Here is a 22692-nt window from a genome sequence, read left to right on the forward strand (position 1 = left end):
TCCCTTCTCACCTATCATCGCGCTCTCTCCTAATTACACCTGCGACGCTGAACTGCGCTGAGTGTCCCATCTCACACCACGGTTCTTGCCTGCGAACACCTCAATATGGGCGATCGTGCACAACGCCAGCCCTCGAGGCTACGGGCGGCCACCACCACTCTGCCGTGGATTCTGGTATGAACAACAACACCATGGATATCAGTTGGCTAGGATGAGGAGAACTGTTTAGCTGACTTGCGCTCTATGTAGATGGCTGCCGAGTCAACTGCTTTCGCACTGGTAAGTTGTTCTACTCTCATCTCCGCAGCAATCGCTAACCTCTGTTGCGCTCCAGCTAGCTCACTATTCACGAGTCATGCCACCAGCAGGGGGCAAACGATACCTGACATCCACGGCAGTATTTCTAGTTGAAGTAGTCAAGTTGGCTATTTCCCTCACCATGGCGCTCTATGACGTCTCGAAAGCCGCACCTCCATCCATGCCAGCGACATCTCTCTTCTTCTCCCTCACAAGCGCCGTGTTCTCGGGCGACAGCTGGAAATTGGCCATCCCCGCTAGTCTGGACGTGCTGTCCAACTCCCTCCTATACATCGCGCTATCGAACCTGCGCGCCGCGACCTTCCAGGTCACATTCCAGATAAAGTTCCTAGCCACTGCGGTGTTTGGGCTATTGTTGTTGAAACGGAGCATCCCCGCCCGAAAGTGGGGCCTGCTGCTGTTGCTCGTGGTGGGCGTGGCCTTGGTCCAAATGCCCGATGCAGGCTCGGAGCAAATCCTCAAGGACGATGCGAACCATCATTTCCCCCGATCGCTGGAAGAGTGGAAGGCAGTCAAGCAAGGAACTCCTTTGCAAAAGCGGTCTGCGACCTACGAGGGTATCGAAGAGGATCTATCGACCGCAGACCCGCATTTGAACCCCACAATTGGACTCCTTGCGACTATCGGGGCCTCATTGGCATCCGGACTGGCGAGTGTCTACTTCGAAAAAGTCCTCAAGGATAGCTCGAAGCACATTTCGTTGTGGGTGAGGAACGTGCAATTGGCGGTCTACTCTGTGTTCCCCGCACTATTTATTGGTATTGTTTTTCGGGATGGTGAGAAAATCGCCGAGCACGGCTTCTTTCAGGGCTACAATTGGGCGGTGTGGTCTACAATCATCGTTCAGGCCTTGGGTGGGATCTTGTCAGCATTCTATGCCAGCCATGCACAGAAAGATGCAAGGAGTCTGGGGACAACCACCAACATCATTTTGACCATCCTTGGAAGTGCCTGGCTCTTTGACTTTGAAGTCACTGCAAGCGTAAGTCCCTTGCGTTCTAGCTTCCTGAAATTGTCACCCTCGCATTCATCCAAACTAACTCGAGAATAGTTCATCGTCGGCACGGCCGCTGTTTTGGTCGCAACTCACTATTATGGGAACCCAACCTACACCCAGGCCATCCCCCGTCCACCTCCTATACGGATTGACTCCTATGAAAAAGATGCTGCCGGCCCCGAGGGCTCGCCAGTAGCTCCACCCAACGACTTTTCTATCAAATTGCCAACCACGCCTTTCCTTTCCGAGGGCGTGTCATCATCTCGCCCTACCTCTCCATCACCAGGCCATACGAGAGTAAGCTCAAGCCGACACGCAAGTGCTAGTGGTTACTTTGACGAAAAGAAGTGATTACTCTCACACATCGTTTTAGCTGCACATCGCCACTTGTGTATCGACACGTTGCACGGAAATTGATAATGGATCCCTGATAGAAGCGGATATAGCTCTTGCTACCGCAAAACTTTGTACCATTCCTCGCTGTTGCTCCTCATGATTTGGATTGGGCTGCTTGCTAGGTGCTTTTGCACGCCCGTCCGAATGGCTGCTCTTCGGCTCATGTATGCATATATACGAAGCAATGAAACACTTTGATATACCCCGAATACATTCATTGCTTGATCTCACAATTCTGAAGACGAACAGATACTGATGATATGGAACAGTGGCTTTGGAATCTCCAGTATGGAGTAGTGAGTAAGTCCACGTGCTGTCACGGGATCCAGATTTTGACTTGGTTGAATCCCATCGCCCTCGTCCCTCACCATCAAACATCATCTCATCATGAAAAGAAACAATCAGAATCATAGCTTTAAACCTTTTCAATTACCTTCAGAACGTTCCAAAACCTCTGACCATTCCTCTCCTTCAAGTAGCAGAGCTGGTGTCATTGATCAGAGACTTGTCGAGGGCTCCCAACAGCCACGCTATAGTCCATCACCCCCGAAGCTACCCAAAAGGCTTCTATCCCTTCATCATCATGAAGATTATGAAGACAGTTTAGATGCTTTCGGTGGGTATACCAATTACTATTTGCATTAGGTACTGACAAGGCACAGACTTGGAGTTGCTTGCTTCCGAAGACAAAGAAGATACCATCAGAGATTCAGGGCTTGGGCTGTCCAGATCAACTCCAAATCAGACATCCCATCAGCCGAGTCTCCAGCCCTCGCAGTTCTCTCGTTTCTTTGATTGTGAGTTGTCCTCTCATCCAATTGAAATCTCCATTGAATCAAAGTTGACAAGAAATAGCTAGCTCGAGCATCACGCCTTACCGTGGTAATGGATCCAGCTCTTCAGATCCTATCTTGGGACTTGGATCTAGCCCCCTGGCTTTGTTCCGCTCGAAACCCAAGCATCCCCCAGTGGGACAACCTGGCCTCGAGACCAACCGTGAACTACAACGGGGGGACCAATCTCCGCCGCAGAAGCCGCCTCCAGCAAACCAAGCCATAATTACCGCGAAGGGAACTCAAAGACACTTCAGCAACGTGCCACTATCGATACGAGGCATTGTGCTTGTATCAGTGAGCGACCTACCCGAGGCGTACCGCGCAATGTTCTCCTTCCCACTCTTCAATGCCATTCAATCTAAATCTTTCCACTCCGTCTACAACAGCGACGACAACATAGTCATTTCTGCACCAACGGGAAGCGGCAAGACAGTCATAATGGAACTGGCGATTTGCAGACTTCTCAACATCCTCAAAAACGAACGTTTCAAAGTCGTCTACCAAGCACCCACCAAATCCCTTTGCAGTGAACGCTTTCGAGACTGGCATTCCAAGTTCTCGAAGTTGAATCTCAAATGTGCCGAGCTGACAGGAGACACGGATCACATGCAGCTGCGCAGTGTGCAAAGCAGCCAGATAATTATCACGACACCAGAGAAATGGGACAGCATGACTCGCAAATGGAGAGATCATATGAAGCTGATGCAGTTGGTCAAACTGTTTCTCATTGACGAGGTCCATATCCTGAAAGAGACGCGTGGTGCAACTCTCGAGGCTGTGGTATCTCGCATGAAAAACATCGGATCGAACGTGCGATTCCTAGCCTTGAGCGCTACTGTTCCTAACTCCGAAGACATTGCGACTTGGCTCGGCAAGGACGCGACGAATCAGCATGTCCCTGCACACCGTGAACATTTCGGTGAAGAGTTTCGTCCCGTGATATTGAAGAAGGTGGTATATGGCTATCCGTCCAGCTCCAACGACTTTGCATTTGATAAAGTCTGTGGGTCAAAGTATGTCGCTCATTGAATACGTGTGCTACCGAATACTAACCATGGTGGTAGATTGTCGGAGGTCATCGAACAGCATTCAGCACAGAAGCCCATCATGATCTTCTGTTGTACTCGAAACTCAGCTCTCGTGACAGCCAAAGACCTGGCTCGTATTTGGAGTTTGACTAATCCTCCAGCTAGGCTTTGGAAAGGACCTCAGAGGCGGCTCGAAGCAACGAATGAGGACCTCAAAAGTGAGTTATCTTGTTTATTGCACAGCGAAAATCAAAAGGCTAATGGCAAAAAGCAACGCTGGCTGCTGGTGTGGCATTCCACCACGCAGGTTTAGGGTCCGAAGACCGCCACACTGTCGAAACGGGGTACAAAGATGGAAACATCAATGTGATTTGCTGCACCTCGACGCTTGCTGTTGGTGTCAACCTACCCTGTCACCTCGTGATCATCAAAAACACCGTCGGCTGGCAAGACGGCAGGTGCAAAGAATACTCCGATTTGGAGATGATGCAAATGCTCGGCCGGGCAGGGAGACCACAATTTGATGACATTGCCACAACGGTTATCCTCACAAAGAAAGACCGCGTCGCACATTACGAGAAATTGATTCAAGGCTCCGAAAGCCTGGAAAGCTGCCTCCATCTCAATTTGATTGATCATCTCAATGCAGAGATTGGGCTCGGCAATATCGGCGATATCGAGTCAGCTGTCAAATGGCTTGCTGGGACGTTCTTGTTTGTGCGACTTCGTCGGAATCCCACGCACTACAATCTCAAGGAGGGCGCAAACCACGAAGACGAAGATGATCTGCTGCGACAGATCTGTGAGAAAGACATCAAGCTACTCCGAGAGTGTGAGCTTGTAGAGACGGAGTCTCTTTCCTTGACTCAATTTGGCGAGGCGATGGCTCGATACTATATTAAATTCGAGACGATGAAAGTCCTGCTATCACTGCAAGCAAGAGCGACACTCTCTGAGATCGTGGGTTGTGCTTCCATTTTCCTGAGCCTAAGCTGACTCCATTTTAGCTCAACATAATTTCTCGAGCCTCAGAATTCCATGAAATTCGACTCAAAGCCAACGAGAAGTCCCTCTACCGAGAGATCAATCGAGATGCTGGCATTCGCTTCCCGATCAAAGTTGATCTAGCCTTGCCTGCCCATAAAGTATCTCTCTTGATTCAATCAGAATTAGGAGGCATCGACTTTCCCGCTACCGAGGGACTTCAAAAGCACAAGTTCACTTTCTATCAAGACAAAGGACTTGTCTTTGGACACGTCAATCGTCTAATCAGATGCTTGATCGACTGCCAGATCGCTCGCAATGACTCGCCCAGTGTCCGCAACGCATTAGAACTAGCTCGCAGTCTCGGTGCGAGGGTTTGGGATCACTCACCTTTGCAGATGAAGCAGATTGAGCAAATCGGTGTTGTTGCGGTACGCAAGCTCGCTGGTGCTGGGATTACAAGCATCGAGACTCTCGAAAGCACGGAGGCGCATGAGATTGAGGTGGTTCTCAGCAGAAACCCGCCTTTTGGATCGAAGTTGCTCGCGCGACTCAGAGAATTTCCGAAGCTTTGGGTTGCTGTGAAGTTGATTAAAAAGGTCAGTGTTGTATCTTTCTATAAGTGTCGGTTGCTGATGAGGTGTAGGATGTCAAAATCAATAGTGTCAAAATTCGCTTTGAGGTTGAGCTTGCGTTTATGAACGACAAGACTCCGGCATTATTCCAACGCAAACCTGTTCATGTGTGCTGTTTGACCGAGAGGTCAGATGGTAATATGATTGATTTCAGACGCATGAAGTAAGTCTACATGATACCTGACTGACGTTTAAGCCACTGAAACTCTTGAAAGTGCAAACAGGATCCAAGATCGTCTGAAGATTGAGCTTAGCACACCGCTGACGAGCCCGGACCAGTCAGTCAAGTGTCATGTAATGTGCGACGAGATTGGTATGGCCTTTTTCTCGAAATGCTACTTGGGGACTTACTAATTATCATTGACGCAGCTGGGACTTCCCGACAAGCTGAGCTCCAGCTTGATCTACCCGCCCACATCTTTGCGACAGTCCAAAAGAGGAACCCATATTCTCACGATGCAGCGAGACGAGTGAATGATATCCAAGATTCTACTATTGACAACACTCAGAATCCGTCGACGAAACATACGCAACCAGCTCATGGATTTACTGCCATCAACAAATCGAAGACAACGGAAGTCACTCATCAAAGCAGTTTGAACAAATCTCATGCCAATCCCAAACGTCGCCGAGACCTGGACGATTTTGACGGCGATGACTTGGAACTTGACGACTTCCTGACTGTTCACGATCGTCGCGATCAGGCAAGGCAGGCAAAACAGTCTTCCATTCACCAAGCATTACAACTGGATGATGCGGACTGGCTCTCGATTGCTACAACCACTCCAAGTCCACCAAAGCCAGCACACAAAACTGGTGCATCTCGGGAAGACGATTGGGCTGCCGAACTTGGCGAACAAGAGGACGAGGAATATGACCCGATCAGACTTCTCAATGGAAAATGGGCTTGCAATCACAAATGCAAGGACAAGACCAGGTTTGACCTTTTCTTTTACAAAGCGATGAATAAGCTAATGATAATAGTTGCAAACATTTCTGTTGCCGGGAAGGTTTGGATAAGCCACCCCCGAAGCCCAGAAAGCGGGCGGCGTCCATTACCCAAAAGGAGGTCGGCCAGCTAACTTTCCCAACCAATAAGATCAAATCAAAATCAGATAGCTCTGTCATTAATTTCAATACAGGAGGTGCTTCTACAAAGCATTCAAAAAGCGACCCTCAAAATCTTTTCAGCACCGCGAAGCCGAAGAGATCAACACCACAGTTGAAGAAAAAGCCCTCGATCCGAGGAAGACCCGCACTTGAAGAGAAAGACAAAAACATTCTGACGGTCAAGAAAAATCAAGATACAACGATGAAGCCCGCATCCAGTGATTACGGCGACGAAAGTTTCGACGATCTGCCGTCTCCATCGCAACTTCTGGGAAGTGCCACTAAAAGGCTCGTGAAAGTGGAGGCTTCGATGAGCGAAGTTCAGGGAAATATGGCTGGACCCACTGTTACTGACATCAAAGCCGAACCCCAGGGAAGTACTGGTCTATTGAATGAAAGCAAGGAGCTCCATGGAAGCAAACAGAGCAGGCCAACGACTCCCCAGGAACGCGAGATTATTGTGATCCCAGATGACACACCCCCACAGACCCCAGAGAATTTGATGCCAAAGCTTGAATCAGTGGCCTTCGATAAAAGCCCATCCGAAGTTTCAGAAGGGTCACAATCCAACCATCTGAAACGGAAGGCAACAGAGGATGAGACTCAAGATACCCGACGTCCCAAACGCAACCCATTTCTTCCTCCTTTCAAAATCCCATCTTTCATGATCCCAGATAGTACACCACCACAGAATACGGAGAGCTTGACGGAAGATGTCGAACCTCCCGAGCGAAACCCCTTTCTTCCTCCTTTCGAGATCCCGTCTTTCATGATCCCCCAGTCAAGGGAACCATCCCAGGAACTATCGATTGACCCCGAGAAACCCAAAGTGGAAATCAAAAATGGTGTGACGCCCGAGCCGCCAGTGCCAGTCGAGGCGCGGTGGGAGCCCGAAATCCCCGTGCCTCGCACATGGCTTGACTTGAATGAACACTGGCGCCTTGAGGATATGGATATCGTTGCGGATTTCAAAAACATTGTTGATTTTATTTAGGCCGCAATGCTCGACTGGGGAGAGGTTTGACACAGTATTATGATCCAAGCCATAAAAACTATTATCATTTGGGGATGGAAATTTGCTACGAGCTTGTGGGACCGAGGTGAATGATTTGATATGCGATACGGAGTACTCTGCACTGAAAAATTATTTCCAGTTATTTGCTATTCTAGGAGGAAGGACTATCATCATGGCTACTCATCGAAACAATGTGATGGATCAAAAATGGGCTTTTAGAGAAGCTTCATCCAGGCACGCAACGCATGTCTGGAGTTTATCTGTTAGACAAAAAAAAAAATTTTTTTTTTCATACATGTTGACTTCAGAATCAAAACTTTCCTCTTCGCTTTCCAAGGTTGTTCTTGAAAAATGTCATTGATCTCCTCCTTCCAAGGGTCTAAGATTACCTCAAAGCTTTAAACCGGGCCAACGTCGCGTTACATCAAAGTGCCCTTGGAGCGAGACTGGATGAATTGACTGACAGCCAAATGTGCAAGAGAATGATGCAGAGTTCATACACATAAATTGATTGCTCATTTCAGTCTTATTGGTTTATTACACAGATCGATCTGTCCCGACGGGACCAATCTAACTTGCCTCAAGGTTGTCTGGCCAACCCGTTGCAGCTAGCGCCAAGATCATCAATAGTCAGGCTGCCCTTCGATGTTTCGGACTCCTCAAACCTCAAGTCCCATCCGATCTCTGGTCCGAGCCTGGGCAATTCGTCCGCCACGCTTTGCACATCCTTGTCACTGGAATACAAGTCAGTATGAGATCACCAGACACCTTGTTGGATATACATACCCTCTTCCACTGACACAGATCACAACGTCCTGGCCCTTCTTCATTGCGCCGGCCAACTTGACACCGCTGTAAACAGCATGGGCGGATTCGAGGGCGGGAATGATACCCTCTAGCTCACTGAGGAGCTTGAATCCAAGAAGAGCTTGGGCATCAGTGGCTGCAATAAATTGAGCGCGCCCAGAGTCTTTCCAAGAGCTCAACTCAGGTCTGTGAAGACAGTCAGCAATATGTACTACCGCGAAATATGTGAAGCTTGCTCACCCAACACCGGCGTAGTCCAGCCCAGCCGAAATGGAATGGGTATCTTGAATCTGACCATGCTGATCCTGCAGCACATATGTCCTGCTTCCATGGAGAACTCCCTTAGTGCCACCGGTGAGACTAGCAGCATGCTTGTTGGTATCAATGCCATCACCGCCAGCTTCGACTCCCAGAAGCCTCACGCTTGGGTCGTTGATGAACGGATAGAACATGCCAATAGCATTACTTCCGCCACCAATGCAGGCAACAACCGCATCTGGTAGCTTGTGTCGTCGCTCATGCATTTGTGCTTTTGTCTCTTCGCCAAGAACGGTCTGGAACTCGCGGACGATCGTGGGGAAGGGGTGTGGACCGATGGCAGAACCAATGATGTGGTAGGCAGTATCCACTCTGGTGATCCACACGCGGAAACTTTCGTTGACGGCGTCGCGAAGGGTTCGCGAGCCTTGTTGAACAGGAATGACCTCGGCACCAAGGAGCTTGATGCGGAACACGTTCAATGCCTGTCTCCTGACATCCTCCTAAAAAGTCGTTAGATATTTTCACATAGCATAACATTTTTTGAAACTTGTAGTTGTGGACCTACCTCTCCCATGAAGATTGTGCACTTCATGTTGAACTTGGCACAGACTGTGGCAGTTGCGACACCGTGCATGCCAGCTCCGGTCTGAGCAATGATCTCGGTCTTGCCCAAACGGCGAGCCAAGAGAATTTGACCCAGAGCACTGTTGATCTTATGACTTCCAGTGTGGTTCAAATCCTCGCGCTTGAGCCAGATATTGGCACCACCAGCATGTTCAGTGAGGCGATCTGCGAAGTGCATGTGTCCGGGCCTTCCAATGTATGGGTAGTAGGACCGCATTTCCGCCCAGAAGTCCGGGTCATTTCGAATTTTATCAAATCCAACCTCCAATTCTGAGAGGCACCTCATCAGTGATTCGGGGGCATAGGAGCCTCCAAATTCACCAAAGCGAGCAGAGAAGAGCTCTGGGTCTCCTCCCTCAGCACTGACCATTTCTTCCAATTTATGAAGCACCTCTGCCTTCTCGCCATTGGTGTGGCTGGTACCATTGACTTCCACCGTGTCGATCGACCCATTAAGTCCATCCGATGGCGAGTTTCTCCTTCCGCAGACAGCGGCGCAGTATTCCTCCGCAGCTCTGGCTCGGTCTCCAGGGGCAGCCTCACTCAGAGTTGTGATGATTTGACTGCCAATGACAACACCATCTGCGATGCTGGCTACACTCAAGAAGTGCTCCCTTGTGCTGACACCGAATCCGATTGCAGCGGGGACATTGCCGGAGTATTTCTTGATGCGTGCCAAAAGCTTTGGTAGGCCGGTGTTGAGACTACCTGTTGCGCCGGTGACACCCATACGCGAAACCACGTAGACGAAGGAGTCCGCGAGCTTGCAGAGTAGTTGGAGTCGCTGGTCAGTTGTGGCTAAGTAAAGGGTCAGAAGCCAAGCTCGTTGAATAAATCAGGGGAAGACTTACAAGGAGCAAGGAGAGGGACGTATGACAATCTGTGTGAAAGTTTTAGCAAGGAATATTCAACTGGTTTGATTTTCGCATCATGACTTACCCTCCCTTCGCACAGTAATTTCTGAATTTGACAGCCTCGTGTGGGGGAAGATCCACCACAATGAAACCATTGACACCGACCTCACGACAATCAGTCATAAGGCGCTCTTCGCCATAACTCAGCAGTGGGTTGTAGTAGCCCATCAGCAGGATCGGTGCTCGGAGGCCTCTTTTGCGAGCTTCCCTTACCAGCCCGAGGGTTGTGTCTATGGTGACATGGTTCTTGAGCGCTACCTAAGAGTTTGATCAGTAAATGTGTTGATAGAATGCGGGGGTCCAACAAACATTGTTAGCGCTCTGGATAGTAGGCCCATCTGCGAAGGGGTCCGTGAAAGGCTGTCTAAATGTTAGAATCAAGGAGGTATCAGAGTCCACCTGGAAGATTTGAGACTCACAACACCAAGTTCAATGATATCTGTAAAAGTAAAGTTAGTATCAAAGCACGTGAAATGGTGGAGCTTATGTATGGCATACCTGCACCTCCAGCCTCCAATCCCAGTATAATATCTACAGACTCTTCCACCGTGGGAAATCCAGCCGTGACAAAGGTCACGAAAGCAGGCTATATGATAGTTTAGCGAAGTCTTCGTAGACTCGGGAGCCTCACTTCAGCTGAGATGATTCCCGTCAAATCAATACAACACATACACGGCTTTCAGCTTTGCATCGCGCAAATGCTTGCTTGATACCCTCAGACATATTGCAAAACAAGGAGAGAAAAGACTGTTCAGCTGAGATTGAAGAATAATCAGACTCGAATGCTCACAGAGTCAACCCCAACTGCTGCGGCCGCTACTTTATATAGACATCGTTCATCAACAACTCGAGCTGATCGTCTCGAGCCAGGTGGTCTTTCGACGAATGTGATAAGGCCACCCCTCACTTGCGCCATCGTGTCTTGTATCCCGAGGTCAGATCGTGGGACATTGGCCAACCACGACAGGGACATTGAGACGTCGTCGACGCCTCTTCTTCGAGATAGGTACAAACTAAGTCCATGCCTAGCCCTTAATGCCCCACATCGCCACTTCAACCTTTTGGCGAAGGCCGTGCGGACTGCAACCCCTCTGCTTATGCTTATGCTTATGGTGATCAACAGGCATTGGCACGCAGAATACTCGCGCTATGAGTCTTCTGGGTAGACACATGCCTAGAGAGCATGGAATGTACCCGGGTATGGAAAGTCCAGAGCGGTAAATGGTGTACAGAGTACGGAGTAAAGAGTCCACTACGGAGTATTAGACTACTCTGCACAGCCCGTACCATGTGTTTGTTGGCATAAAGACCACGTTTTAACTGAACACAGACGAAACGCTAGTCAACGAATTAGGTTTTGAGGCCTAGCGTGCATGAGAGGCTTACGAGATACCCAGGAACATCCCGTATCTGCAAGCAATCTCGTAGTCCGTTTTAGGCAATTGACCAATGTCTTTGACAAATGAATCTCACGCTGATGTTCCTACGAAGTATACAAAAAGACTATCACAGACCCCACAAAAGGGCCGGCAGGTGAGGCGGCTCACGGGGCCGCCCGTCTCCGATCTCGGGCAGCCCCACCGAAATGTGACTTTTTTGGGTTTTCTCCTTCTTTGAGCCCGTCAATCCTCCCCGGCTCCGTTTCCGGTCTTTACCCTATACTCCGTACTGTTGCCGTCATCATTCCGTTCGGTCACTTCCACCGGCTCCCTGTAATTGAAATGGTATTGTTCTACCCCGTACTCCGTACGGAGTCCTGCATAGTGAGATGGAATAAGTCAATTGTCCTCCGTACTCCGTGTTGCCCAGGTGCCAAGTCTGCCCTAAACTACATCTGACTATAAAAATGATGACTATGGACTAGACGATGCAAGGTCTCCACTTTCTGACTTGAAGATTCCTTAATGACTGGAGGATTTAATTACCCCCCAATTTGCCTCTTATCTTCCCGGGCATGCCCAGACATTCACGTCGCAGTGCGGCGTCCAACACCTGAAAGGAGATTGGTGACGCGGCTAGCAAATGCAACCCAGACACCCATTTTGGGGGCCGGAAATTACGTTTAATCTTCTATAGGCTTTAATCTCTTTGATGATTATGTTGTCCCATGGAAAGATCTGGGGCTGAAAGCGAATCAACGATAGCAGGGCCGAGAACCCTGTAAACCACCACACATGACTCACTGGACCATTTTCCATTTCAACTCAATTCCCTCGGTACTTGAGGTTCTTGCATATTCCAGCCGCAGCACTAGATTTTCAATGTGTTTCAATCACAACTAGTTTTAATACACTTCTTCATAGACAAAATCATACCCTTCCACATTGGCTCGCGTCTCGTCTCGTCTTTTTTTCGCAGTTCCCCCCAATTCCACCTGCCGGAGATGAAAGAGATGCAATCTGAGAAAAATGACGCCCCAAGTCAACCCATCACAACAACTGTTTCCAACCATGATTCCAATCACCTTTCGGGCAACATGCCAAACACACCCTCCGAAAAAAGCCCACCCGACGAGCCGGTAGATCGCAGCCAAGCCGAAATCGAACCGATTACAACGGACCCTGAAGAAGTAAAACCCCCTGAGATTGACGGCGGCTATGGATGGGTTTGCGTGGTAGCCGTTTTCCTGATCAATGCGCATACTTGGGGAATCAACAGTGTAAGAGCTCGCGACCTCCTGGCTGCCAAAGACCAGGTTTTCTAACATCCGCGCAATACAGTCTTATGGTATCTTTTTGGCCCATTATCTGGCCACCGATACATTTCCAGGGGCGTCGGATCTGGACTTTGCCTTTGTCGGTGGTCTTTCACTTAGCATGGCTCAATTAATCGCCCCGGTCGCAACAATCACAACTCGAGTATGGGGAACAAGGGCTAGCTTGGTGATTGGAATTACCTTGCAGACCGTGGCATTACTAGCAGCGTCGTGGGCAAAGGAGACTTGGCAATTGTTCCTCAGCCAGGCTTTATGTTTCGGATTCGGTATGGGAATGCAATTCAGTTCTACCGTTGGTATCGTTCCTCAATGGTTCACCCGTCGACGCTCCCTCGCAAATGGTATCGCAACGGCCGGGTCGGGTATTGGTGGTCTCATATACTCGCTAGCTACGAGCGCCATGATTCAAAGATGGGGCATTGGCTGGGCGTTCCGCATCCTCGCAATCGTCTCTGCGGTTGCGTGCGGTGTTTCTGCTGTTATAATCAGGGATCGAAACAAGGCCATTGGAGCTGTTCAGGTTGCCTTCCATACCGAGCTGCTGAAAAGACCCGAGTTCTTACTCACTTTGGGTTGGGGTTTCTTCAGCGTGTTGGGCTATGTGGCCCTTCTTTTCTCGATTCCGGACTACGCATCTACCGTGGGTCTGAACGCATCTCAGGGCTCCATTCTTGGTGCAATGTTCAACTTGGGCGGAGGTCTTGGTCGGCCTCTTATAGGATATATCAGCGATCGCTTTGGCCGCATCAACACCGCGTTGGCCTGCACATTCCTGGCGGGCCTCTTTTCTCTGGTTATCTGGATCTTTGCCAAGAGTTTCGGGGTTCTCATCTTCTACGCACTGATTTGTGGCCCCGTTGCCGCAACCTTTACAACCACAGTGGCACCGGTAGCCGCAGAAGTCATCGGATTGCAACTTCTACCGTCTGCATTGTCGATTGTCTGGCTGTCCTCAGTCACGCCAAGCACATTTGCCGAACCCATCGCCCTGTGGCTACGAACCGACAACGGAGAAAGCTTCCTTCACGCCCAGATATATGTCGGCTTTATGTTTATGGCAGCGTGCATTTGTCTTCTGTTCGTACGAGCTTGGAAGATCACAGAGCTAGAAAATGTTGGCTCTCCCAATGATCCTCTCAAACGGGACGCTCAGATCAGGAACAATGATGCTATGCTTCAGGGGCCAGAAGCCCAGGCTGCCGGTAGCGGCCCTGTTTCAAAGAAGGCAATGTTTTTGAAGGGGCTGTTCAAAATTTCTGCTGTTTAGTACATAGACACCTTCCAATTGGGCACTCCTACCTCCCACCTTGGAAGCTCGCCGGCGCTCTCCATAGATCTTTCTATTGGAAAACAAAAACCTCAGAGCAAGCGCTGTTTGAGACATGGCGGTTCTGAGGTCTCTGTGAATAGTACAAATATAACAATTTGGCCACATCTTTTACACCGATCCTAAGTCGAAGTCAGCAAGCCCGTTGAAATTAAGATCGTCCATTCCAAGGTTGACTTTGCAACAGAGCCGCGATAAGAGTTATGTCCCAGTGGCCGCAATCTGGCCTTGGCATTCCGTCATCGCCGACCGTCGGTAGTGCTCCAATGGTTCCGCTGTTTCTTTTCTTCTTCGTTTCTTCGATCCCTTCCAAGCGATTATCTCTACCATGCGAGCAAAGCGCCAAAACACCCAGCCCCTGGAGGACACCACTGTGGCCCCGGAAACCTTCACAGATGGCCTCCCACTCCCAAAGCTGATTGCTTTTGATTTGGACTACACCCTGTGGCCCTTCTGGGTTGACACGCACGTCAGTGCCCCTGTCAAGGCACGCGACAACAACTCTCGCGCTGTGGATCGGTAAGCGCCCCTATCGCACCCTCTGATGTATGATCTAACACTATTCAGCTGGGGCGAGTCATATGCTTTCTACCCCGCAGTATCCTCAATCGTACACGCCTGCAAACACCGATCGATCCCCTTAGCGCTTGCCTCGCGAACCCAGGCCCCAGACCTTGCGCGCGAAATGCTGAAATCCCTACATATCATCCCCACCTTCTCTGATAACCCCGCCGCCAACGCGAAGACCGTACGCGCCTTGGACTACTTTGACCACATTCAGATCTTCCCTGGTAATAAGACCTCACATTTCGCCAAGATTCATCAGACAAGCGAGATCAAATATGAAGATATGCTGTTCTTCGATGACGAAGCGCGCAATCGGAACGTGGAGACGGAGCTGGGAGTTACTTTCTGTCTGGTGCGGGACGGTATGACGCGGGACGAAGTCGATCGGGGCGTCAGGGCTTGGAGGAAAAGAAATGGTATCAAGCGGGAAACAGAGGAGTGATGTCAGGCAGTAAATATGGACAGACTTGAGATACCCCTTCGATGAACAGTGTATATAGACCAGCATCTCACAAAAGAGTTAACTAGAAACGTGATACTGAGCAATTCTCAGCTTCGATGATATCAAAATCTTATTTCCCGCTTTTTGTAGATCAATGTTCGTCATGATGCATGGCGTGATATGGGTGACCTCTTTGGTGAGAAGCAAGCGATATAAGGAGACCATTCATTCCCCCGCTCCGATCCCCCAAACATTGAAGGTTGATACAGTTACTCAAATTGAAGCAGTACTGGGGACCAATCATGTCTGCAGGAACCCTATACACCTTCTCCGGGTCTGGCAACAGCTACAAAATCAGGCTATTGGAAGTTTTTCTCAAGATCAAGCTCGACCATCAAGAACTTGACTTTTTGGTATGTCTGCTCGGGCAATCGTGAACATGGAGCTAACCAACAACCGAGCAGGCTGATCAGCAACATTCGCCAGAGTATCTCAAAGTGAACCCGCGAGGCGAGGTCCCTACTCTCGTAGACGAAGGAAAGACATTCAACGACTCAAGCTCCATCCTTGTCTGGCTAGCTGGAAAATGGAACGACGATGGCGAGAGCAAGGGCCCATCTTCTTATTGGTCCAACGATCTCTATGAACAATCTCAGATCGTGGACTGGGTATGGAATCAATGCTTAGCAAAACAAGCGATACCCTAGAGCTCCAGGATTTTGACTAATACTCGAGTAGCTCTCATTCGCCAACAGCTGGGTACAGTATGGTATGTATCCCAAATGACCTGCCAGGCTCAGAGAAGTTGAAATTAACACTTGCACAGGAGTTTTCACAAACCGTGCCATTCTGTCCTATAACGGTCCCTACAACGGTCTAGGAAACAATCAAAAGTGGCCACGGGAAAAGCTGGACGTGTTCCTCGAGGAGGGTGCTATTCGTGGCAATCATTCTCTAAAGGTTTTGGACCAGCATTTTGCAGGGAACAAATGGCTTGCACTTGATCGTCCGACTATCGCGGATATCAGTGTGTTTGTCTATGTTGCGCTGGCGCCAATGGGTGACATCTCTCTTCAGCCATATCCCAATGTCATATCTTGGATCGAGCGCGTGAAGCAATTGCCAGGTTTCTTCCCAATTGAAGGACTTGACGATCCACTGGTTCGTCGCAGATGAAAGAATAGTGCCAAGGTTACAGGTGGAGTTTTCTAGATGTCGACGGTCTCCGTTTAGTACCGAAGGCTCCGTACAGTTTTGAGTGTCTCGAGCTGTGTTTTGGTTGATTTATTTCGTGATTATGAAATTCAAATTATGTTCCGTGGAAATCGTGAGCTTCAGACGAAGAAACTGCTCATGTAAAGGTCAAGAGGAGGATGTGACTGCGGAGAAAGTTCATGGACATGGTATGCATTTGGTGGTTCCTCGGTCGGTGTATGGTTCAAATAGGGGTGCCTTGAAACTTGAGATTGCGAGAGACTAATAAAGTCGCCCGCTTGCAGATCAGAACTAAGAGGGTCATAGCATGCAGCAAGCCTTGCATCTTCCGCTTCGTGTAAGTCCTCACACAACGGGTATGGCCGGCTGGGCCCTGCCTGTCCCCCAATATCAGTCCATTCGAAGGTGGAAGGATTGCAGGATCCAAAAATTGGACCATAGCCCATTCGCCCATGAAGCTCGTTGAAGCAAGTGTCTGTTTCTTCTTCTGGGGATGAGAGGCCAGTGTCGAGGGATGTCTGGTGTTCGTTCAAATTCAGCAGCATTTCGAATGAAGCGTGTCTATCGGTATGCGTGTGTGCCGAGTCAAATCTGTGGATATAGTCACACGCGGAGGAAGGTCGATAATCTGATGAATGTATTTGGTTGGGCAAAAACTCGGCTGGATAGAAAGGTGGGACCAATGGAGTTTTAGTGCCATGTGGCCAGCTTTGGGAAGACTGCAAGTCCTCTTGCCCAGAAAGCTTCTTTTGATCGCACTTTGATATTTTTCGGTGCTCAGATGCGCTATTAAATGGCTCGTTGCCATCTGCTCGTCGACTTGGGGCATCCTCTTGTCGCGGAGTGTGCTTTTTCGCGTTGGTGTGGATTGTGTCTTCCCCGAGTGGCCTTGATGTCGCCTTTCGATACTTTCGTCCTTGACTATTGATAATTTTGAACTGCTCCGGAAAACCAGTGCATTTTGTCCCTCTTCTGGTACAACGGTCGCATTCAGGCTTGATGCCATCACACTTCACCAGAATTAGCAATTCTTCCCAGACAGCGCAGCCTCACTGCTCACCTTCACTTTTCTCCTGCGGCACTCATGGCAGCATGTGCTGATTGGTCCTGAATATACCATTTCCCAACGTCTGTCTCAAGGCTCAGTATTTTGATTTGGCTTGGGCAGGATAGAGATCAGTTTTGGAAGTGAGCGAGAATTGAGAGAAGAGGAGAGAGTAGAAGAATGACTCTGGGTTCAACATTATGCGGACTTAGTTTTATTTCTTGCTCCACCGTAATTCTTCAGGGAGATTTCGACAATTCGGTTTTCGTTGCCTCGCCTGCGAATACTCCGTCCGAGGTGCAATTTGGGAGGACCCACCAAGCACTCTGCATTCAACAGAATGACTGCTCGTGAAGGTGCCCGAACAAAGGATGGTCTGCATGATAGTGGATATACTATGTTAGTTCCTTCCTTACTATTTGACAGGATATTAATCTAAGCCAGTGAGTATGCGTCCACGCCACATGTCGGGCCAAGACCCGAGGTCCCTCAAGGAAGGAAGGGTCTTGGTATCCACAAATTCCGAATGAGGGATCTCAAGTGGATAGGTTTCGTATTTAGCTCTGCCGAAAGCTCGGTCTTCCCCGAGACATACCAAACTCTGCCAACTGTAAGCTGCAAAACCTCGTCACTCTGATAGCCCGTGTGTGGATGTTTATATACCAAAATAGGCAAACCGGCCGAGATCCGAGGTCTGTTCCGGACTTTGATCTTATCTGATTGTCGAAACTACTTCGTACGACGGCACCGTCTGATGAATGTATCAACCTCTCAGTGCTGTTTCATTCTCATAATAAACTTGGCAAATCAACATAGGCAACACATGTGTGCTGGATTGAGAATTATTTGAGGTCGTGTTGCATGAAGCGAATCAATTTTACACCATGGTTCTGAGATACTGTTGTGACAGGTCGATAACAAATCGAATCGACAAGCCCTGGAGTGGACGATGCTTTCTTCCCCGAATTATGCTTTTGGTTTAACATGAGTTCACAACAAATCTATATCAGGGTTTGACAAATGTGAGAAAATCCAAGGAAAGATCCTCGAAGAAGGAAGCCCCCGCAGCGGTTTCGGGGTGATTTGAGTCTGTGACGTTGCAGTAATCAAAGAAGTCACCCGCCTTCTCAATCTTCTTGTCAATCAACGAGATGTAATCAGATAAAATGCAGCTTTTTCCAGGACCATTTTGACAACCGCTGATGGGATAAACAGCATCATTCAACAAGATGCGGAGGTAAGGCTCATCATTTCCATCGCAGTCCATGACCTCGAAAGCAGTAGTACCCCGCATAGTGATAAAGTTCGCCACATTGTACAAGTGATGCGCTGGTATGTGGTCATCCGGAAGCAGTCCCTCCGAGTCGAAAATTCCCATAGCAGCGGTCATCTCGGCGAGCTGGTTGTCATTCAAGAAGGCCATGATGAGGCTCGGAATTTGGAACTCAGTGCCGTCGGCTCCCACACCCACTTTTCCAGGACCGGACTCTAGAAGGGAAAGTAGACTCTTCAAGAAAGGAAGGAAAAGCACTTTGGCGGGTCCGACTGAGCCGGGCCCGACTCCGTAAAAGTAGCTCAAGTCCTGCGAGTATGCGTAGTGGCGAAGCTCGCTTTCTGTGAAAACATCGCACCACGAGCTGAGTCGACCTGTGATTTGACTCTCATATGCACACAAGTAAGGGAAGAAGAGAACGTCGCTCTCTTCAAAAGTGAGGTTTCCCCTAATTTGAGAGTTGATTCGGCGTACAGCTTTTGGTAGCCACGTAGCCTGCCCTGCTTGTATGTAAGAACTATATTCACTACCATCGCAAAGAGCTGAATTCCCGGTTGGAAGAAAAGAGCACAAATTGCTAGTCAAACTCACAATTGGTCACATTGTTACCCCCACTAGAAGTCGCACCAAACGCGGGACATGAATCGGAAGGCCCAAGGGAATTTCCGATAGCATCAGGAGACCCCGTGGAGTTTACACTCACAACAGTGCCGTAAGCATCAGCATACTCATACAAGTAGCCATTGATGAACGCTCTCGCAGTCTGAACCACTCGAGATTCATTTACTGGTGATTTGTATTGGTTGGCCCAAACGTAGAATGGGGTACCATTTTCATAGAAGGTGGGATCTGTCGAAATGTTTTAGCTCAAAGATTCAAGACTGACGAAAAGTGTGATTACCCACATCTAGAGCGGAGTTGATAGCCGAGATCGCTTGCCTGGAGTTGTTTAGTCAACTATACTTTGTTGTGAAGATGGGATGTATACCTCTTTCCACCCTGTCATCGACTCCTGTGCTAGTTGCAAAGAAGGATTTGTCAAAACTGGCGTCCACTCAGTGATGAATTTGAGTGACCCTCGAGCGTCGAACCCGTCTTGCTGTGCCGCAGCCTGAATCTAAAGCGCAAAACATGAACATCAAACCCTAATGTTCAAATGAGAAATAGTTCAGCATTGCTCATACCTTGTCATGAAGCGTGACCCAGGACCCGTATGAGCCGGTATCAGGGAATCTATCGATTTGCAGGTCAGAATGGAGTTCAAAATCCGGCGAAATTGTATACACACCTACTACCATGCCGAACAAAATAAGCGGCCTGCCTTACAGTACATTTTTCCGGGACTGTGTTCTCGATTTTATTCACGTTCGGGCCTGGTGGTGTGTCAGTATACCTAGGAGACGTTAAAGATGAAACTCTTACTCACCTGCGAAATACGGCGAGTTCCCGCCTGCATAGATAAGGGGATTCGAAGAGGTTTTTGATGATGGAAACACGATATCATTTGCTGGAGCCAATGACTGACAAAGGCCTAACGTAGCAATACCTCCCAGGGCACACAGGACCATGCTTTTGGCCATATTTACCGATGTTGAAAACGAAAGCCACTCAACTTCTATAGCAACTTTTACACGTTGAGAAATTATCTCTCTTTATATAATGTTTAGTATCCATAACGTATAAACGATGCTAAAGTCCTAATTTAGCGTAATTGCATGAAGCAGGGTTCTGGCGGTTAGCGCCAACTGTCCCCTGAAAAGTCCAATGCATGCACGCCAACAGGCGACCCACGTGGCACGGCTAAATAACGCTTTTATAATAAGCGATGTAGACATTGATTCGCGTCACGGACTGTGTTCATGATTGTTCGAATTTCATATGATTGTTGCATACATTGGGGCTAGGAATGTGCCGGCGTGGACAAGCAGACCAAAGAGGATATCCTCGCGCCTGCTAGTAGTGCAGAACAAACCAATGTCATAATTTTCCGGATGCATTGTATGGACTCAGAGGGGTTGGTTGGTCGTTTAATCATAATGTGGTGGAAATTGCTGCATTAGTGCCGGTGCTGCCAAGGACCCATTGATGTGGCTTGCTGGATTGGTTTCGGTTACAAGGACAACTTGATACAAATCTTGATCTGAATCGAATTCAGCCCTTCTGTCATGCCTGTGAGTGAAGAAGATGTCAAGAATTGCGGGTAGCACTGAAGCATTGAGGTACAGCGGAGTTAACACTCACAGGTCCCAGTTGCTCCCGGCCCGTGAGGACCCAGCCGGGCTTCAGCTTGAGTACATCGTACCAAGGTTGCAACTAAGTACTGCATGTATGGGAGGTGTAGGTGATATATATCAAAATGATAAAAAGCATAAAGCGTAGGGGGGGAGTCGAACAGGTGACACCGACAAAAATATTCCACCGACAGGTTTCAGAAACCTCCGGGCATATATTTTCCAGAATTGTCAAGAGGTGGACTACCAGTGCGGGTGACTTGCCTAGCAGTTAGGCAGTGACTGCCCCGCTAGGCCACCCGCCTCTTGACAATATACCTATACCCTTACTTGCCTCTTGGTCTTGCTTGTTGGCCCGATTAGGAAGCTCCCCGGGACTGAGGACACTTCCATGAACCACTCTCTATCCCAAGTTTGCTCTAGAACACATGTAAAGCACCTCCTATCTATCTTCAAACATTAGACATCATTCTGGATGCTGCTGGGGTCGGAAGGAACAAAACAAGTGTTGGGGGGTCAGATGACCGCACAGGCTAGATAGGCCTCTCTCAGGACAGGTCAAAACCCCAGATGACGCAAGATGCTCACGCGTTGAGTTATTCTTCCCATATCACTTCGGGTGCTAGGGGGTTTGGATGACCGGAGTTCTTCGTGAGTTTTAGAACCAAATCACTCATGGCTGCTGGAAGGAGATTCTCAATGTCGTTGGTATTGGCAGCAATCATAACACACCAGGGGTATAAACTAGAAATACAGGCAACAAAATCATTTCTTCTTCACAGGAACCAGCATCCTACCAAGCACCTCCCTCTCCTTTTGCAAGACCATCAGCCTAGCATCCTCGATGACTTTTCCCGCCGGCGCCGGCGCCGGAACAGCTGTCTGCGCAATCCTCGCCGCATCTAAAACGGCTGAGCTCAGTGGCTTTGCAGCACGCGCCCTCTTCCTCCGCATCCCAGGCCCATTGCCCCAAACGACAAACCACTCGCCCACCTTTCCCGTAATCTCGCATGCGGAGCAGACTTTCGCATGGGACCCAATATCCGCACCACGACGGATAGTCGCCAACGCCTCAATTGTTGCAGATGAGTGAATGTGGGTTCCTGGCTCGACAGTACTCGAAGGGCCGATTGTGACAAAGTATGAAATGCGGGTTGTGGATTCTTTGCGTGTTGGCTCAGTGTCTCTGGACGGTGATGGCGATGAGGATCGACTTGATGAAGGTGGTGCTGCACCAATCACAGCCTTTTCACAAATGATGCAACCATCGCCGACTACAATCGGCCCTTCGTAGGTGTAGAACTTGGCGCGCGGATGGATTACCGTTCCTGCGCCGATGGTCACGGGATAGGGGCCTTGGAACACGACATTGTCTGCAATTGTTGATGTGGAGTCGGCTTTCAAAGGCGCTTTTGGAGGACCGGAGCTGGAGGAGCGGTGTGTGTTTGTTGGTGGCTTGAGAGTTGCCATTGTGTGTTGTGTTTGGGAGTCTGAGGATATGGGGGAGCTCCCTGTTACGGAGCTACGGCTTGCCGCTTTATGTGATTTGTCAGCCTGGTCTAAAGCACCTCTCTGGATACGTCCAAAAGGGAAAGGTGACATTTAAAAAACATACCTGTGGGAATAGCTGTTGTTGGCTTGCTTTTTGTCTGTAATTACCACATGACCCGAGAGCACCTCAGAAGCTGTAGGTTGAAGATTCATTGAACGATCATTAGGGTCAGAAAGCAACAAGACGCCGCAGATGCCGCACCTGCCGCATGAACCGCGGTCATCACGGATATCCTAAACATGACGGTCTAGTATATCTATGGATGAGCCCGTCTTTCTTTTTCTTCTGTCCAGGACCTTTGGGGCCTGAATTTATAAAAGACAGTTCAGAGCATATTGCATTTTCTGTCCCAGTCTTTTCATATGCATCCTGGGATACTTCCAGGATATCCAACGCACA

General features: G+C 49.1%; 9 protein-coding genes across 9 annotated transcripts; 5 read left to right on the forward strand and 4 right to left on the reverse strand.

Annotated features, from left to right (window-relative positions):
• Positions 1-105: 105 nt before the first annotated feature.
• Positions 106-1666, forward strand: N7506_010918 (putative UDP-galactose transporter; the record flags this gene model as incomplete). Its single annotated transcript, XM_056960211.1, has 4 exons — positions 106-174; positions 250-279; positions 335-1300; positions 1370-1666. The coding sequence occupies 4 exons, from the start codon at positions 106-108 to the stop codon at positions 1664-1666; spliced, it is 1362 nt and encodes a 453-aa protein (XP_056806366.1).
• Positions 1667-2098: 432 nt separating this feature from the next.
• Positions 2099-7298, forward strand: N7506_010919 (uncharacterized protein; the record flags this gene model as incomplete). The annotated part of the gene is made up of 10 exons (XM_056960212.1): positions 2099-2327; positions 2374-2508; positions 2567-3560; positions 3612-3793; positions 3847-4535; positions 4583-5158; positions 5206-5357; positions 5410-5507; positions 5564-6131; positions 6179-7298. The coding sequence occupies 10 exons, from the start codon at positions 2099-2101 to the stop codon at positions 7296-7298; spliced, it is 4743 nt and encodes a 1580-aa protein (XP_056806367.1).
• Positions 7299-7920: 622 nt separating this feature from the next.
• N7506_010920 (Tryptophan synthase) lies at positions 7921-10648 on the reverse strand (the record flags this gene model as incomplete). The annotated part of the gene is made up of 10 exons (XM_056960213.1): positions 7921-8053; positions 8106-8312; positions 8367-8887; positions 8953-9809; positions 9863-9891; positions 9951-10183; positions 10235-10285; positions 10345-10364; positions 10424-10511; positions 10598-10648. Coding segments are annotated over 10 exons (2190 nt in total), but the record flags the coding sequence as incomplete, so codon positions are not given.
• Positions 10649-12308: 1660 nt separating this feature from the next.
• Positions 12309-13908, forward strand: N7506_010921 (MCT family MFS transporter; the record flags this gene model as incomplete). Its single annotated transcript, XM_056960214.1, has 2 exons — positions 12309-12584; positions 12646-13908. The coding sequence occupies 2 exons, from the start codon at positions 12309-12311 to the stop codon at positions 13906-13908; spliced, it is 1539 nt and encodes a 512-aa protein (XP_056806369.1).
• A 388-nt stretch (positions 13909-14296) lies between these two features.
• Positions 14297-14977, forward strand: N7506_010922 (Mg-dependent acid phosphatase; the record flags this gene model as incomplete). Its single annotated transcript, XM_056960215.1, has 2 exons — positions 14297-14487; positions 14536-14977. 2 exons carry the CDS (start codon positions 14297-14299, stop codon positions 14975-14977), a joined length of 633 nt encoding a protein of 210 aa, XP_056806370.1.
• Positions 14978-15279: 302 nt separating this feature from the next.
• On the forward strand, positions 15280-16153 carry N7506_010923 (glutathione S-transferase family protein; the record flags this gene model as incomplete). The annotated part of the gene is made up of 4 exons (XM_056960216.1): positions 15280-15390; positions 15442-15645; positions 15716-15746; positions 15807-16153. 4 exons carry the CDS (start codon positions 15280-15282, stop codon positions 16151-16153), a joined length of 693 nt encoding a protein of 230 aa, XP_056806371.1.
• A 158-nt stretch (positions 16154-16311) lies between these two features.
• Positions 16312-16737, reverse strand: N7506_010924 (uncharacterized protein; the record flags this gene model as incomplete). The annotated part of the gene is made up of 1 exon (XM_056960217.1): positions 16312-16737. The coding sequence occupies one exon, from the start codon at positions 16735-16737 to the stop codon at positions 16312-16314; it is 426 nt and encodes a 141-aa protein (XP_056806372.1).
• Positions 16738-18243: 1506 nt separating this feature from the next.
• N7506_010925 (uncharacterized protein) lies at positions 18244-20090 on the reverse strand (the record flags this gene model as incomplete). The annotated part of the gene is made up of 7 exons (XM_056960218.1): positions 18244-19010; positions 19102-19359; positions 19416-19449; positions 19499-19627; positions 19695-19743; positions 19799-19883; positions 19937-20090. The coding sequence occupies 7 exons, from the start codon at positions 20088-20090 to the stop codon at positions 18244-18246; spliced, it is 1476 nt and encodes a 491-aa protein (XP_056806373.1).
• Positions 20091-21506: 1416 nt separating this feature from the next.
• On the reverse strand, positions 21507-22211 carry N7506_010926 (transferase hexapeptide domain protein; the record flags this gene model as incomplete). The annotated part of the gene is made up of 1 exon (XM_056960219.1): positions 21507-22211. One exon carries the CDS (start codon positions 22209-22211, stop codon positions 21507-21509), a length of 705 nt encoding a protein of 234 aa, XP_056806374.1.
• Between the last annotated feature and the right edge of the window lie 481 nt (positions 22212-22692).

The sequence above is a fragment of the Penicillium brevicompactum genome (genome assembly GCF_028827555.1).
Source record: "Penicillium brevicompactum strain IBT 35665 chromosome Unknown utg000007l_segment0_segment0, whole genome shotgun sequence".
In the NCBI taxonomy this organism is placed as follows: domain Eukaryota; kingdom Fungi; phylum Ascomycota; class Eurotiomycetes; order Eurotiales; family Aspergillaceae; genus Penicillium; species Penicillium brevicompactum.